Below are 15,089 nucleotides of genomic sequence, written 5' to 3'. Positions count from 1 at the left end.
CAATTTGGAGCATCGGAGAGCAACGCAGGCATTTAAAAAAATAAAAAAAAGGTGCTCTAACCCCCAATTTCCACCGGTTGCAGAACGTCTGCTCCGCCACCCGTCAACACCCCACAGGTCTGGATTTGTGAGAGAACGGCTGCGGCCATGACTGACAACTGACGTCTCCAGGAGCCACGAGATCTTGCAAATTCATGTAGAATAGAACCACAAAACAACAGTTAGTTTACATCCAGAGGATAGGAGGGGAAACAACTCTGTGCTGTGTTGAAAGGGAAATATGATGGATGGACGGATGTTTTATTCGTTTCTGTGCTCAACTTCCTGTCCCGCATTATCTGCCCTTTGCGAAATTGCTGCAAAGCTCTCAGGCAAAAAAAAGAGCTGTGTATTGGCTTCGGGGGGCTAAACAACGATCAATCATTACCATATTTACAATGGTCATATCTTGTTATGAACACTTGCCTGTCATAAAAAAACTAAACTGAAATCCAACAATTATAGAAGTTATCTCACATTAAAGTTTTCTTCTTCACTGGTGTCCATGGCGAGGAGAAAGCTTAACGTGGTTTAATGTACCTAAACAATGATCAATGAATACCAAATTTCGCTCGCATGTTGCTCCTCATAACCCCTGAAAACTGTCAAAAAATCAAACCTAAAGCCCAATTATTATGAACGTTAGCTGATTTTAAGCGTTTCTGCTCCATTAGAGCCTATGGTAAGGAAGCTTAATGTGGTTCAATGTACCTTAACAATGATCAATTATCGCCAAAATTCTCTCCAATTGTGCCTCATAACCACTAAAAACTGTCAAAAAGTCTAACACAAAGATATAACCATGAGAAATATGGTGATGATTGAGTCCCACAAATGGACCGTTAATAAACAGTCTATGGTCCGAGACCGTGCCGACCTGTAATGGCCGCTGGGAGTCACTTTAGACCATATTCTGTATATTATTAATATAATATACAATAATGAAGTATATATAGATAGTATATATTAATATACAGTCTATGCTTTAGACCTGGTGGATATTAATAACTAGCTAGCTAAGCACTTAACATGAATTTATAGCTAGATGTTAGCTACCTAGCTGAATATAAATCGCTAGCTAGCTAGCTAGCTGAATATATATCGCTAGCTAGCTGTATATATAGTTAGCTAGCTAGCTGTATGTATCGCTAGCTAGCTAGCTGTATGTATCGCTAGCTAGCTAGCTAGCTGTTTATCGCTAGCTATCTAGCTGTATATATAGCTAGTTAGCTAGCTGTACATCGCTAGCTAGCTAATATCTAGCTATACATTCAATATTAAGTGCTAGCTAGCTAGTCATTAATATCCACTAGGTCTAACGCATAGACTGTATAGTAATATATACTATCTATATATGCTATATTATATTATAGCTAGCTGTATATCGCTAGCTAGCTTCCAACCTAACACATAAAGAGAAATTCGCTGACATGTCTTCCAGTTTAAGCACATAAACAGTCATTCTCATACCTGGGAAAGGGAGATATAAATGGTCACTGAAGACAATATAACGAGATGCTTTCTCTCCGGTAGCTGCACCGAGAGTGAAGCTGTCCGCGTTGAGGGCATTGGGTTGAGAGTGCTCCCGCGTCCGGCCTTTCAGGCATAAATAAATAAAAATTATAGCTCTTTTTTCTTCTTAAAGAAATTAAACCATGCACTGTATACATATTGCATGTATATACGGTTTATAGTAGGCAGAGGCTCTTTGGTGTAGCCTACATATAGGCCTATAAATGTTCTCAAATACTAATAACTATGTTAAACATTTTAAATTTTTTTAAAGGAAAAACTTTTTTTTTTACATTTTCTACAAGTTTTTAACAGATTGCATTCACCTTTATTCATTTATTAACTCTACATTTATGATCTCTTTTGTCTTTGACTCATTAATTTAAAAATTGTAGACTATATCAACCTGTGTCCACCTATCACATGCACACAGACATTGCACAGCTTTACCAAGAAATAGTTCCAGCGTGTAGGTGATTCACTCAAAACACAAATAAGAGACAAATTGAAGTTTTGTCTCAGGTTTAGATGTCTGCATTCAGCCCAGTACAACAGAGCTCAATGGCATTCTGTTCCCACTGGAAAACCCCAACAACACCATTCAATAAGGAGATGATTGAATCATAATTCAAAAACATTGCTGTAAACAGTTTGGTAAGGCAGTGTTTTCAAGCACACAGTGGATGACTTGGTACAACAACAAAAAAGTGGCAGTATCCTACTTCAGCAGTTGCATGACATGGCCATCACATGTGTCTTGGATATATTTATATTATTGTGTAAATCCAGTAGACTCAGAACAGTCGATAATTCGATCTAAGGAGCTTGATTCGACTGCCAATCTCACAGTCGTATCTCCACAGTGTCTGAAAATGTGGTTAGAAACAAAGTGTCATTCCATTCGGGCTATTTGGGAAGATCTGAAGGTCCTTATTTAAATATAATTTCTTGTTTCAACCCCGATTAGCAACGAGAACTAGCCAATCAGAGGTCAGAGTAGGGTGGGTCATGGACGGAGGGGAGGGGGTTGATCAATTTAAGGTAAAGAAAACGGGCTGTGCTCCTGCCAATGGCTGGGAAAGAGTTGGTATGTGGAATGAGGATTGGAACATTTACAAAAAAAACACTTTGCTATGCCATTGGTTGAGCTGGCTAAGTTTGCTGAGCCCTGTGATAAGGAGAAGCAGGATAAGAGGGAGAGAGAGAGGGGAATGAGTGACTAACGTATGTTAGCCTTCGTGGCTGAATTCACACTAAGCTTAATTTGGTCCATTCATCTGAGAACAATCCATCAAGGCATATTCAATCCTATTCTTTTGACAATATGTTTGCACAGGCACTGAGGGATTTTATCTTGCTGGCTTGCTTTATTTAGGGGGGGGGGGCACTGAATCACCAAATTAGCAAAGAACTTTTATTTGACCTTGTGAGCTCACTGCCAATGCCACCCAAGAGTAAACGTGTGAGTCACTGCTCTAAGTCGTCGCTGGCCAAGAGTTGCTCCCCTCTGTGTTCAACTGACAGCTCAGTTCACCTGAAGGAGTTTTCCAGCAGTGCTGCAGAAATGGAAGACGTACCACAGGTTTACACTGGATGTGAGCCTGGAAAAATGATAATGGCTTTGATATGATCCGACGTTTGAATTGCAGATTTGCAATTTAAGAGATTTAATTGCAAGTTGGATCAGTCATACACCTGTGTGAATCACTACATGCACATGTATAAGGACCTGCCATGTGTTTCATTATTAGAAGTCGACTGAGCTCATTGACCCGGTCACTCCCCGATGTGAGGCGAGTGCAGATGTTAGTCGCGCGTACTCAGATTTAAATAGTTCACGACATAACTGTCAAACTGAAATTTGTGAAATCCATGAAAGACAAACAATAACAGAAGATGGGGATCCTTTCAAAAACTAGCAGTCATTTCAAAAACGTTGTAGCTATCTATGATTGTTTGATTGCTAACGTTAGCTCAAAACGCCATTCCAGTGACAGCCTTAGTTGTGTTTGATTGCTAGCATGTAGCCAAGCTAGCAGTCATTTCAAAAACGTTGTAGCTATCTATGATTGTTTGATTGCTAACTTTAGCTCAAAACGCCATTCCAGTGACAGCCTTTGTTGTGTTTGATGCTAACTTGCAGCCAGCAGTGGACCAGCTTGGTTAAGTAGGTCCATTTTTACTGTATTGACATTACAGAAGTCTCTCGTTAGCATCTTATATGCTACTTGTCGCAAAGTGACGCATGCGCAACTCAAATCTGCACTGGACTCACATCAGGGAGTGACAGACTCGTGACTTGATTCTTCTTCCTCTACAAACCTCCCAAACATCTCAGGCTACAGTAGTTGACCTCCTGAACTCCAACGCCAATGATCAATATTTACTGAGATTACTTTGCTGTAGAAGAATCCAGTGCAGCTGTGGCTCAATATATATTACACACCAGCTGTAAAGCTGGAGATATACTCGCTTTTAACTGCTCAAACTGCTAATAGCGGCTGCCTTGCGTATCCTGCATCCGTTGGGCCCGTTGTTTGTGTATTTACAAGTTTGTTGTATATATATAAATATTGATTATCTGCCGATACCGAGCAGAGTTGCAATGTAACAAAGTACAAATACTTCACTACTGTACTTAAGTAGAATTTTCACATATCTGTCATCATCCATCCATCAAACCACCATCTATCCATCCATTCATCCATTCATCTATCTATCCATCCATCCATCAAACATCATCCAGCCATCCATTCACCCATTCATCTATCCATCCATTCATCCATCCATCAAACCACCACCCATCCATCCCTCCAACCACCATCTATCCATCCATCCATCAAACCACCATCAATCCATCCCTCCAACCACCATCTATCCATCCATCCATCCATCAAACCACCATCTATCCATCCATCCATCCATCAAACCACCATCTATCCATCCATCAAACCACCATTCATCCATCCATCCATCCATCCATCCATCCCTCCAACCACCATCTATCCATCCATCCATCCATCAAACCCCCATCTATCCATCCATCAAACCACCATTCATCCATCCATCCATCCATCCCTCAAACCACCATCTATCCATCCATCCATCCATCCCTCCATCCATCCATCCTTCCCAGCTGCAGATGTCAGGCTGCTGTATCCTTGGCTGGGACAGCCCAGCTGATTGGCCGTCTCTCAGTGACATCCTGCCGGGCTGACTGCGATGGCAGATGATGGGATGTGCCGAGCTGCTGGATTGACAGGCAGAGTCCCTGAGAGGACGATCAGTTTTGTCAAGCCGAGACAGTAAAATGCTGCAGCGACCCATAAATATTGAACCTGCCTGGAGGGCAATGACCCGCAATGGCTAACTGTGACCTTTCTGGCAAAGGCAAGAGGATTTGTGTTTGTCTGTGTGTGGGAATGTTAGATGAGTCCATTAAGCTTCAGGGAAGTGTCTATTTAGAGGAGAAGGAGGGGGGGAAAGGTCAAGTCTGCTGTGTTTGGTGAGTTGCTTTTAAGTAGAATAATGTAATTGCAAACAGTATCAACACAGGCTTCACATTTCCCGGATATGACACAAATCAAATTGGAAATATTGAAAAACTAGTGACAGCATACAGTTCTCAGCAATCGGTGTCTATGGTGTCACCAACACATTCGGATTCAATCATCTGCAAAAGCTGAAGATCTTTGTCCAAAACCCAACAGGACCCAACAAAAAGGACATTGATTTAACGTTTGTGTAATTTTACCATGTACTACAGTTTAAAATGCAAATATTTTGATAACTCAAAGATCCTAGGTGCTGACCCTTCTGATAAAACCCATTCATAGAATGAAAGCCTATTAATAGCATTTGGAGACCCTCCCCAGGGAGTCATAGACATAGTCATAGTGGTCCTGCTGGGTCCACCTATGCCCCGCTACACCCAGTAACGCCCTGCAGCGCCCTGCTATGACATGAACCAGTACCACAACCATCTGAAGTCACTGTTGCATTATCTTTATAGTGACTATTATTGCCGCTGTGCATCACCCCCCCCCAACCGGCACCGTCAGACTCCACCTACCAAGAGCCTGGGTCTGTCCCAGGTTTCCTCCTAAAAAGGCAGTTTTCCCTCGCCACTGTTGCTCTGTTGCTTGCTCTTGGGGGAATTACTAGAATTGTTGGGACACTATAAATTATAGAATGTGGTCTAAAATAAACATTTAGTCTTATAGCTTCTTCAAACATGCTAGTCTAAAAGACATGCCAGCAAATCTACAAAAAATTTATCCCAGCGTTTATGAAATTAAAAAAATAGAAATTCCCCCAAATGTACTAAATGAATCAAACGTGACTCAGTAATTGACTGTACATTATAAATAAGCAGGAGACATGGAGGCAGAGTAGGATGGAGCGTGCTGCAGAGAGACTCCAGACACTAATGAGCTAACTGTGGGGCTTCTTCCTCATGTGACTGCTGTAATTGGGTCAGTCAATAGCCCAGTGTGCTGCTGCTGCTGCTGCTGCTGCTGCTGCTGGTTCAGAGGAGCCCAGAGCCGTCGGACATCTCGGCCAACACCGCGCTGACGATGTGGGCAACAGCAGCAGCCGGAGAGCCGCCTCCAACCAGCCCAATCGGTACTCAATCTGCCCTGCCTCCACGATCCGTTCTGCGCATGTGCAACATGTTATGAAAGCTAGCGACTTTAGTTTAGCTAACAGCTAATTTGGCTACCTGCTAGGTGATACCTGCTAGCTTGATTCAGCTTAAAATAACATTACTCAAACTAAACAGTGGGAAAAGCAGCTACAGCTAAATTAAGACTTTACAGTAATAATAAAGACAAGTGTTGAGGGATTGTATTTTAAATAAGCACAAGTAAAGTAGAACTGACGTAATAGCTGTTATATATTTAAACGGTTATTTTAACTTTTGAGGGTCTTTTACTTGCTGTCTCAGCTAGCGGTTAGCCGAATTAGCTGTTAGCTAAACTAACGTTAGCTTTCCGGTGGCGGCGAACAGACTTTCTTTAACCCTCATGTTGTCTTCGAGTAAAATATCCAAAAACATGGGATGTTGATAAAGTTCCCAAAATGTAAAAAAAAGACACAAAATAACACGACAAAACATAAAAAAGCAACAACAACAAAAATCTGAAAAACTTTAAAAAATAAGCACCTAAAACATTGAAAAAGTGACAAAAACATGTACCGAAAATGTGAAAAATAAAATAAATAAATAACACAACAAAACGTAAAAAAGCAACAACTAAAAAAGTGAAAAAAGGAAAAAATAAGCAACCGAAACATTGAGAAAGTGACAAAACAATTGGGAAAAAGCTTCAAAAGAAAAAATTACAATGTTGGAAAAACTGTCATTTTTTATGGTTGACGGGAAGACAACACAAGAGTTAACTGTCCATATGGGAACAGATCGTGCAGTGTCGTAAATCCGCGTTCATCATGATATCATCTGCGTATGCCCGAACATATTGCACATGCGCAGAACGCATCGTGTACCGACAGACCTAAACACAGCGTAGGGTCTCAGGCCATTAATTCACATAAACCTGGGTACTTTTACTGGTGTTTTAAGGTGAACGGAGCAGAAAGGACAACAGAAGCTCCTCAGTGCAGCACATGTTTATGTGGGTTTAGTCTCTGCTGTTATCTTTGCGTTTCTAGCATCCTCTTTTTATTTATTTTTTGTATAAATCATGGTTTACAAACGCAGCCCGTGCCAGCTTCTTTTGTCTTTATTTTGGTAGTGAACTGAATTATACGCCGCGTTTGAAGGTTTTTACAAGTCTTTAATTTGTGTTTCAGAGAGCCGCGTGCCGTCAACCAAACCAGAAACCAACTCCACTCGCTGCTTCTCTCCCGCACTGGATAGCCCACTGAGAAGCTAACGGCTAACCTATAGTGTGTGCACACACTGCCTTATAACGTGGCTCCGTGTGTGTGATTGTGTGTGTGTGTATATACACACACTAATGAATGTTTTCATAAAGAGCTGTCAGGCTGAGTGGGCGTTAACTTGAGGCCTAGCGCACATTCCTTTCTAGTTAAGTGTTTGCAGCTCATCTCTTTTCTTTTTTAAGGTTTTCGGGGTAATTATGGAGGCTTCTCCAGCGGCTGCCCTTAAACCGTCTCTGTGTACATAAACCGGATGAGAGGCTGGAACAAGATGACTGTTTAGTGTTGTTTTGCTTTACTGAAAAAGTGGCCTCTGCCCTTTATGCTCAAACAACATGGGTTTGCTGTTGGCTGAAAGGGATCTTATGCATTTCATTTCTATCATCTTTACATTCTGACATTATGTTTTCTTTTTTTATATTTGCTATTTTTATTCTCTGAATGCTGTAATTAGGGATTCAAGCCTGTGAAGCTGAAACCAACTTCTTTGAGAGAGTCTTCATTGTTTTTCCTTTGTGTTCCCAGTTCATGAATGCCCATATTTCATATATTCCAAATCTTCCTTAATAATAAAACATGTGCCAGATGACCAGTTGAGTAGCTAAGTAGCCTGTAGCACGTACACGTCTTTTCACCAAACGTTCCCTCCCGAGGCTGTTTTGCAAGCGGCACCGTTGCTCCGTCCGGCGCTTGGAGCCACCCCAAGATGACTGTGATTGGTTTAACCATTGTGTTGTCTTCCTGTCAACCATAAAAAAATGACAGTTTTTCCAACATTATAATTGCTTTTTCTGACTATTTTTTCCCCTTTTTCCCAGTGTTTTGGGAGCTTATTTTTGTAAGTTTAAAAAAAAAAATTGTTGTTGCTTTTTTAACGTTTTGTCGTGTTGTTTTTATTTATTTTATTTTTTCCATTTCTCCCAATGTTTTTTGTACTTTTTCAATGTTTCAGGTGCTTATTTTTTCCTGTTTTCACATTTTTTGTTGTTGCTTTTCTACGTTTTGTCGTGTTATTTTATTTCTTCTTTTTTTTACATTTTCGGCACATGTTTTTGTCACTTTTTCAGTGTTCAGGCTGCTTATTTTTTACATGTTTACGTTTTTTTATTGTTGCTTTTTTATGTTTGGTCGTGTTATTTTATTTATTTTATTTTTTTACATTTCCGGCACTTTATCGTCATCCCCTATTTTCTGATATTTGACCCGAGGACAACATGAGGGTTAAAGAAATGCCATTGAACCAGTGTTTAACTCCCATCCTGGAATTTTGTGTAGACTAGCCAGACCTGGAAGGTCTGGAAAAGCGAGACTATTACATGTATAATAATATATGTATACTATATTATGTGATGGATTAAAATGACATTTTTGTCTAGCAAAAAACTCCCCAATGGAGGACTTTTACTTGCAACAGAGTATTTTTTACAGTGTGGTAATAGTACTTTTACTTAAGTAAAGAATTTGGATACTTCTTCTACCACTACTGCCGGGGTTGGGAACCAAATTTGTAGAAGAAACGATGTGTGTCTTGCTGATTTTGAAGATAAGACAACAAATTACACAGATTAGGCAACAAATATTTTAGTTGCACTAAATTCGTTGGTGAGATGAACTAGAAAAACACTCAGTCTGCAATATGTGCAGGATAATTAGAGTTTATATTTAAACCAGGCCGCGAAAATAGAAAAAATTGGGTCATTAAATCTGGACAAACAACTTTATTTCTGGTAATGCATCTATACACTGTACATTCAGTCACTGTAGTATATAAGCATAGCTATTTTCAAACATAATCTCATAAAGTCCTTTACTTTACAATATAGTCCGTGTCGGGAGAGAAGAGGAAAGGGTTTTTGGGAGGTTTTGGTGGGAGAAAAAAGGTGGGAAAAGATGAAGGGGAAACAAGGAAGATAGATGAATAAGCCGAGCTTTTTTTTTTTTCTTTTCATACTGCATATGTGGCGTTAATAAATGGGAAAAGCTTACATTTACCTCTTACATAAAAATATTTCTAGAACTGTAAGGTTTATATAGTATTAGCAGCAGCACAGGGCTAAAAGGATACATGAGGATGATGAGGGGGGGGGGGGGGGGGGGGGGGGGGGGGGGGGGGGGGGGGGGGGGGGGGGGGGGGGGGGGGGGGGGGGGTGAGATGGGTGACAGACAATCTGCAAGGTGGCGTAGTCGTGTGTGCGACCCGTACGGCACGTCTGCTTTCTGATACTGAACATACTGTTAAAATATATGTATGAACTGGTGAAAAAAGTAATTTCGATATAAAGACTCTACAGTAAAAAAAAAAAAAAAAAAAAAAAAAAAAAAAATGGATTATGAAGGGAATATTCTCTTGCGCGCTGCTGTTTTTAAAACATCTTAGTTAAAACACAAATTCAAAATAAAAAACAAAACAACAACAAAAAACAAAACAAGACAGCAATTGTAAGAAAAGAGTTCTTTTTGCAAAAGGAGACACCATGTACATATATTATACAATATCGTAAAATGAAAAATAATATTTACATTTGTAAATTCTTATTCAAATCTTCACACTGGCTAGTATTTGTCTACCAATATGGACCGTTATTGCTGCTTTTTATGTCCATTTTATTTAGCAAAAAAAAAAAATGCTTCTCCTTTAGAAAACAAGACGCCGTCAAACTGCTTCGTTCCTTTTTTAGCGCGGGAGAGCGAGGAGCCGATGCCGTTAACGCCTCCCTTTCCTTTTGTAGAAAACCACGAGTAACGTAAACCACGCGTAGGCTATCAACTCGTCCGAGTGTAAAAACAACTACAAAATGTACCAATTTTTAGGTCTGCCAAAGTCGCAGACGCAGGGTCGTTCTCCGAGCAACATCGATGATGTCAGATGAGGAAGAAGGGCTTTTAACATAATGCCCTCTTTGTTATCCTCGCCAAACGGGGAATAAAAACAGTCTTTATGTACACCCCAAAGTAACAATTCACCGAAGCGAGTGGCTTTTTCAAGATCTGCTATAAAAATTGTTTTAACATGCATATCGTTGATTTCAAACGGAGGAGGAAGGAAAAATAAAAGCACTCATTCAGCGAAAAAGCCTCAATTGTTCGCTACACTCAAAAAAAAACAATTTGTAAACTGGTTGTTGTTGTTTTTTTTTTAAGAATACTGATTAAAAAAAAGAGCTGCTGAGCGAGGGATTTGGGGCTTTTAATTTGAAAACCTGCAAACAGGAAGTTGATGAGCCCCTGCAGCTTCGTCATCACTGTGTTCCTACTCTGGAAACCTTGAGCCCACGTCCAGGCACTTGAGGTTGTCCAGCATTGCATCGAGATTATTTTCCATCTTCTTCTCTTTTTTTTTGTCTGTTGTTTAGTTTTTTTTTTTTTTGCAAATGTGAAGTTTTTTCTTCTTCTTAAGAACATTATACTGTGTGTTGTTGTTGTTGTTGTTTTGTCATTACCAATTCCTCTTCTAAATAAGACAAATTGCTTCAGATTGCATAACACCATAAAAAACTCTTACATGTACGGTATCAATGCCCAATAACTGACTATATGTGTGGCAAACTCAAATTTCATGCATAAAGAAAGTATGAGTTTTAAACTGGAAAAGAGTGAACATAACAGACAAGCAATAACAATTCAAAACAACATCAACAACCCCAAAAAAATAGCATTAACACAATGTACATTCTGGTTGCGTTGTACCCACTGTGTGAAGGCAGATTCGGGGCTTCTGCCCGCTTTTTTTTTTTTTTTTTTTTTTTTTCGAATAAAATCACATTTTATTCGTTGAACGTGTGGCTTTTTGTTCACCTTACTGACGCATGCTGATGATGATGAGGAGTTGTAACCGGCTGCTCAAGCGACATTTGTGTCAATTATATCACAAAAACAATAAAAATAAAAAATACGGAGAGTGCTTTGCCAACAAACAAACAAAAAAAAAAGCGATCCAACAATCCCAGAATGCCTCAGCGAGCGACTGGGAGAGCTGTTTTTTTTCTGTTTATTTACAAGACTTTGCCTTAAGGAAAAAACAAAACAACAGTATTTATTCAAGATGCATATAATCAAACAAAATGCTTACTGGGTTTATATGGTAGCGGTCGTGTGTATACAATGAAGTTCTCAAAGTAATATTTGAAGACAATAGTGGGAGTACAATGCATGATGACAGTTTTTTGTTATGACAAAGTGCGATTCATTATTGTAAAGTCGAGAAAAACAACCAAAAAAAACAACATATATTTATATTTACATACCTTAATTTAATTAAAAATGAACATTTTGTGGTTTTTTTTGCCAAAGGAGCCCAGTCCGACCCGCTATTCGTCATAGAAGATGGTTCTGATTGAGTAAAAAAACAAAAACAAAAAAAAAACATGGCGGCTTTCATCGCTCCAAGTGTTACGAGAGCAGAAAACAAGGCCACGCTCACATCTGGAGTAGTTGTTTTTGTATCTTTACAAGATAACAGACTTCAGGGTTGGAAGCCAAATGCTTGAAATGACATTTTGGCAACCACGAGTGGGACTTTGAGTGACGCTGAAACTGTTGTAAAAAACAAGTGCTCGCTTAAAAAGAGTGCCTTTTTAAACACAGCATGTTTTTTGTTGTTGTTTTTGAAAAAATCTAATTCCCAATCCAGGGCTGGAGCCAGAGAGAGAGAACAGATCAATCTAGTGCCTGCCGCACGGAGAAGTTAGAAAGAAGTGATTTCATAAAGAACAATGGGAGGAAAAGAGGGCTCGCGTGAACTTTGAACTGGATGTTTCACCCCCCACCCCCCCGCGCCTCGGTGGACGGCGATGGCTTCCTGAAAAACCGACAAAACCACGGTGGCACTGTGGAAAGTTCATTTGCTTTGTTTTTGTTCATCTTCTGTTTTTACTTGTGTCTTTTTTTTCATAGATTTTTTTGTTTTTGTTTTTAAAACTTCGACAGCACAGAGAGAACCGGAGACACCGTCTCTCTAACACTTCGCTATGTAGTCTCTTAAATAGCTGAGAAGGTCTTCCAAGTCCTTTATCTTCGTCACGGCGAGGGACGGTGGGTGGCCGATACTTTTTATGGGGGGGGGGGGGGGCTGTGAGGGTCCGTCGTTTGCTTTCTTGATGGGAGAAAAAACCCAGACACGGCCCCAGTTTGTGCTTTGACGTCTGGTTTTTGTCTTTCATTCTTGAGAATCACGTTATGTTGTTGTTGTTTTTTGTAGTTCTGTGAGTTTGGAAGGTGCGAGTCAGTGCTTGATTTAGAGAAACACCCGTTTCCTTGTTGAAGCGTTGTACTTTTGCCGTTTCGGTCATTTTCCACGGAAACCACTCACTTGACTTTTCGTGGACATGGATGAGAGCGGGGGGGGGGGGCACTCGGCTTTTCTTCCTCTTTATTTTGTCTCTGGTCGGAGGGCGAGCGTCTTATCCGGGTGGTCTGATTGACAGCGGTGCCCAGACACATCCAGGTGTGTTTATGGTCTGATTTGGGCAGAAGACGTTGGGGATAGAGACAAAGAGCATTTAAGTCCCGCCCCCCCACCGGAGGGGGAAAGGAGGAACTCTCCGCTCTCCGTTGATTTGTATTGCAGACAGGTTTCCTCCTCCTCGACTCCGTCTGATAGCAAACAACTAAAAACATCCCTAAAAGCTGCCGTGTGCTGCTGTCAACTTCCAACGATGTGAAGAACTCATGACTTAAGGTTTTACAAGGTGCCGACCCAAAAGCCGATTTTTATGAAGACGAAAGTGGATCCAGACGTGAAGAATCAGCAGAGAGACGGTGGGATCCTGACACTAAGCTAACGGTATGTCCCGACATTTAGTTCGCCTAAACCGACATTTGAATATTTAACTTGATAAGTATATGTTTTCAGGTTCAGTTACAGTAGGGATGTATGTCGTTATATACTTAACTCACGATTCGATTCACGATCTCAAGTTCCCACAGTTGTTGTTAAAAGAATGAAATGACTGAAAAATATCCCTTTATTTATATAAAACTCCCAAACAGCAGATGTGTCCCCTTTTTAAAAGAAACACAAAAGAAAAGAAACACTACATGACAGAGGGGTATTTTACATTAACATTAAACGCAACACAAGCTTACGGAGCCGTAATACTTAAGTCCCGTCCCTGTTATTTATCCGACAGCGGCAGTACTTCTCTGTGTCTTTAGCTGCAGACTGTTGCACGTCTCGCTGTTGGAATCCTTTCCAGTAAAGTACAGACACACTTTTTTCAGCACTTTACCCGCGTTTAAGCCAGCCAACGTTAAGAGCTAACGGCGGGCTCACATAACTTGCTTTTGTTTGTTTTTTATCTCAACCAGTTGGAATCTTTACACATTTAAATGGATTTTACCCGATTTACGATGCACGGCTCGGTCCTTAGTCAGCAGCATGTATAAAGTTATGGGGTTTACACACTGTTGGTTGTGCGTCCCACCACACAGCAGCTTTTAGGCATTCTTCTGGTGTTTGCTAGCAGATGGAATTGACAAGGAGGCGACTTTGCCCAATACATGTCGATGGAGAGCGGAAAGCGATGGGCTCAGTCTCTATCGTGGCCATGTGGGCGGAGGGTTTGGGTGGTGAGGTTGGCTGCTGGGTCACTTGTCGGCGTGCGTGTCCCTGGGCGTCCCCTCCTTGTCACTGCTGGATTTGGGCCAGAGTTGCTGCTGTAGCTCCTTCACCACCCTCTCCAGGTGCTCCCTGGCATCCCGTTCCTGCAGCAGGTCGGCTCGGAGCTGCTCGCGGTCGGCCTCGGCGTGCTGCAGCTTCATCTGGAGGTCCTCGATCTGGGAAACACATGGCAGGAAGCAGATGTGACTACAGGGACAAAGCGTGATCTCCAACCATTGGTCCCGCTCTAAACAATGGAGCTGATGAACTGTGTACATGTACTGCTTATAGAGCGTTTTCATTCATACACGCTACCCTGTCATCCTGTCTCAGGAGTTGCAACTTATAGCCCATAACAACCCAGAATGCCCTCTGTACCATCTGTCCCATATGTAGGAGTCGGCATTGAGAACCGATTACAACTTGGAATCGCTTCAAACTAGTTTTTTACTGGATTAGTTTGGAGTTATTCTTTTTTTTAATGCGATCATCTGTTCCAAATTTAACATTCACAAGTTTTGGTTTCTGTACCGGCCACCGTACTTCCAAACCCTTGTTGTGTGTCGTGTCTTGGGCTTCGGGAAAGCACAGATCGCCATTTATTTACCATTTAATTCGCCAAACAACTAATCCATTAAACCAGAAAACAATCGACAGATTAATGGAGAATTACAAAAAATAATCCCTGTCTGAACAGCCATCTCCATCAGAGGGAATGGGATCTACAATGGAGTATTTCTAATTTCTTTCTTCTTTCATTGTTGGAGTTCCTTGGCCTGGTTTCCAAACTATTTAGGCTTTAACAAGATGGACTGCATGGCCAGGAATTGAACCACCAACCTTCTGATAGGTAGGCCACAGCCACCCAGCGGCAACTATGATCAATTTAACTACCATGTGTTCTTCCAGTGCCACTATGCTTTCAAATAGCTCATAAACATGTTGTCCTAATGACAGCTTTCCAAAGCTGACTGCAGCCTCTCTGTGTGTGTGTGTGTGTGTGTGTGTGTGTGTGTGTGTGTGTGTGTGTGTGTGT

At 40.9% G+C, this 15,089-nt stretch overlaps 1 protein-coding gene across 1 annotated transcript in view; it reads right to left on the bottom strand.

Moving 5' to 3' along the window:
* Positions 1 to 10,132: 10,132 nt before the first annotated feature.
* Positions 10,133 to 15,089, bottom strand: part of skia (v-ski avian sarcoma viral oncogene homolog a) — an 83,831-nt gene continuing 78,874 nt past the window's right edge. The window contains exon 7 of the mRNA XM_034875829.1: positions 10,133 to 14,229. Coding sequence (XP_034731720.1) covers positions 14,041 to 14,229 — 189 coding nt within the window. The 3' untranslated portion in view covers positions 10,133 to 14,040. The remainder of the gene's footprint in view (positions 14,230 to 15,089) is intronic.

The sequence above is a fragment of the Etheostoma cragini genome, chromosome 7 (assembly GCF_013103735.1).
Source record: "Etheostoma cragini isolate CJK2018 chromosome 7, CSU_Ecrag_1.0, whole genome shotgun sequence".
NCBI classification, from domain to species: Eukaryota; Metazoa; Chordata; class Actinopteri; order Perciformes; family Percidae; genus Etheostoma; species Etheostoma cragini.
Note: the sequence above shows the minus strand (reverse complement) of the source record. Positions and strands in the feature narration are given on the sequence as shown.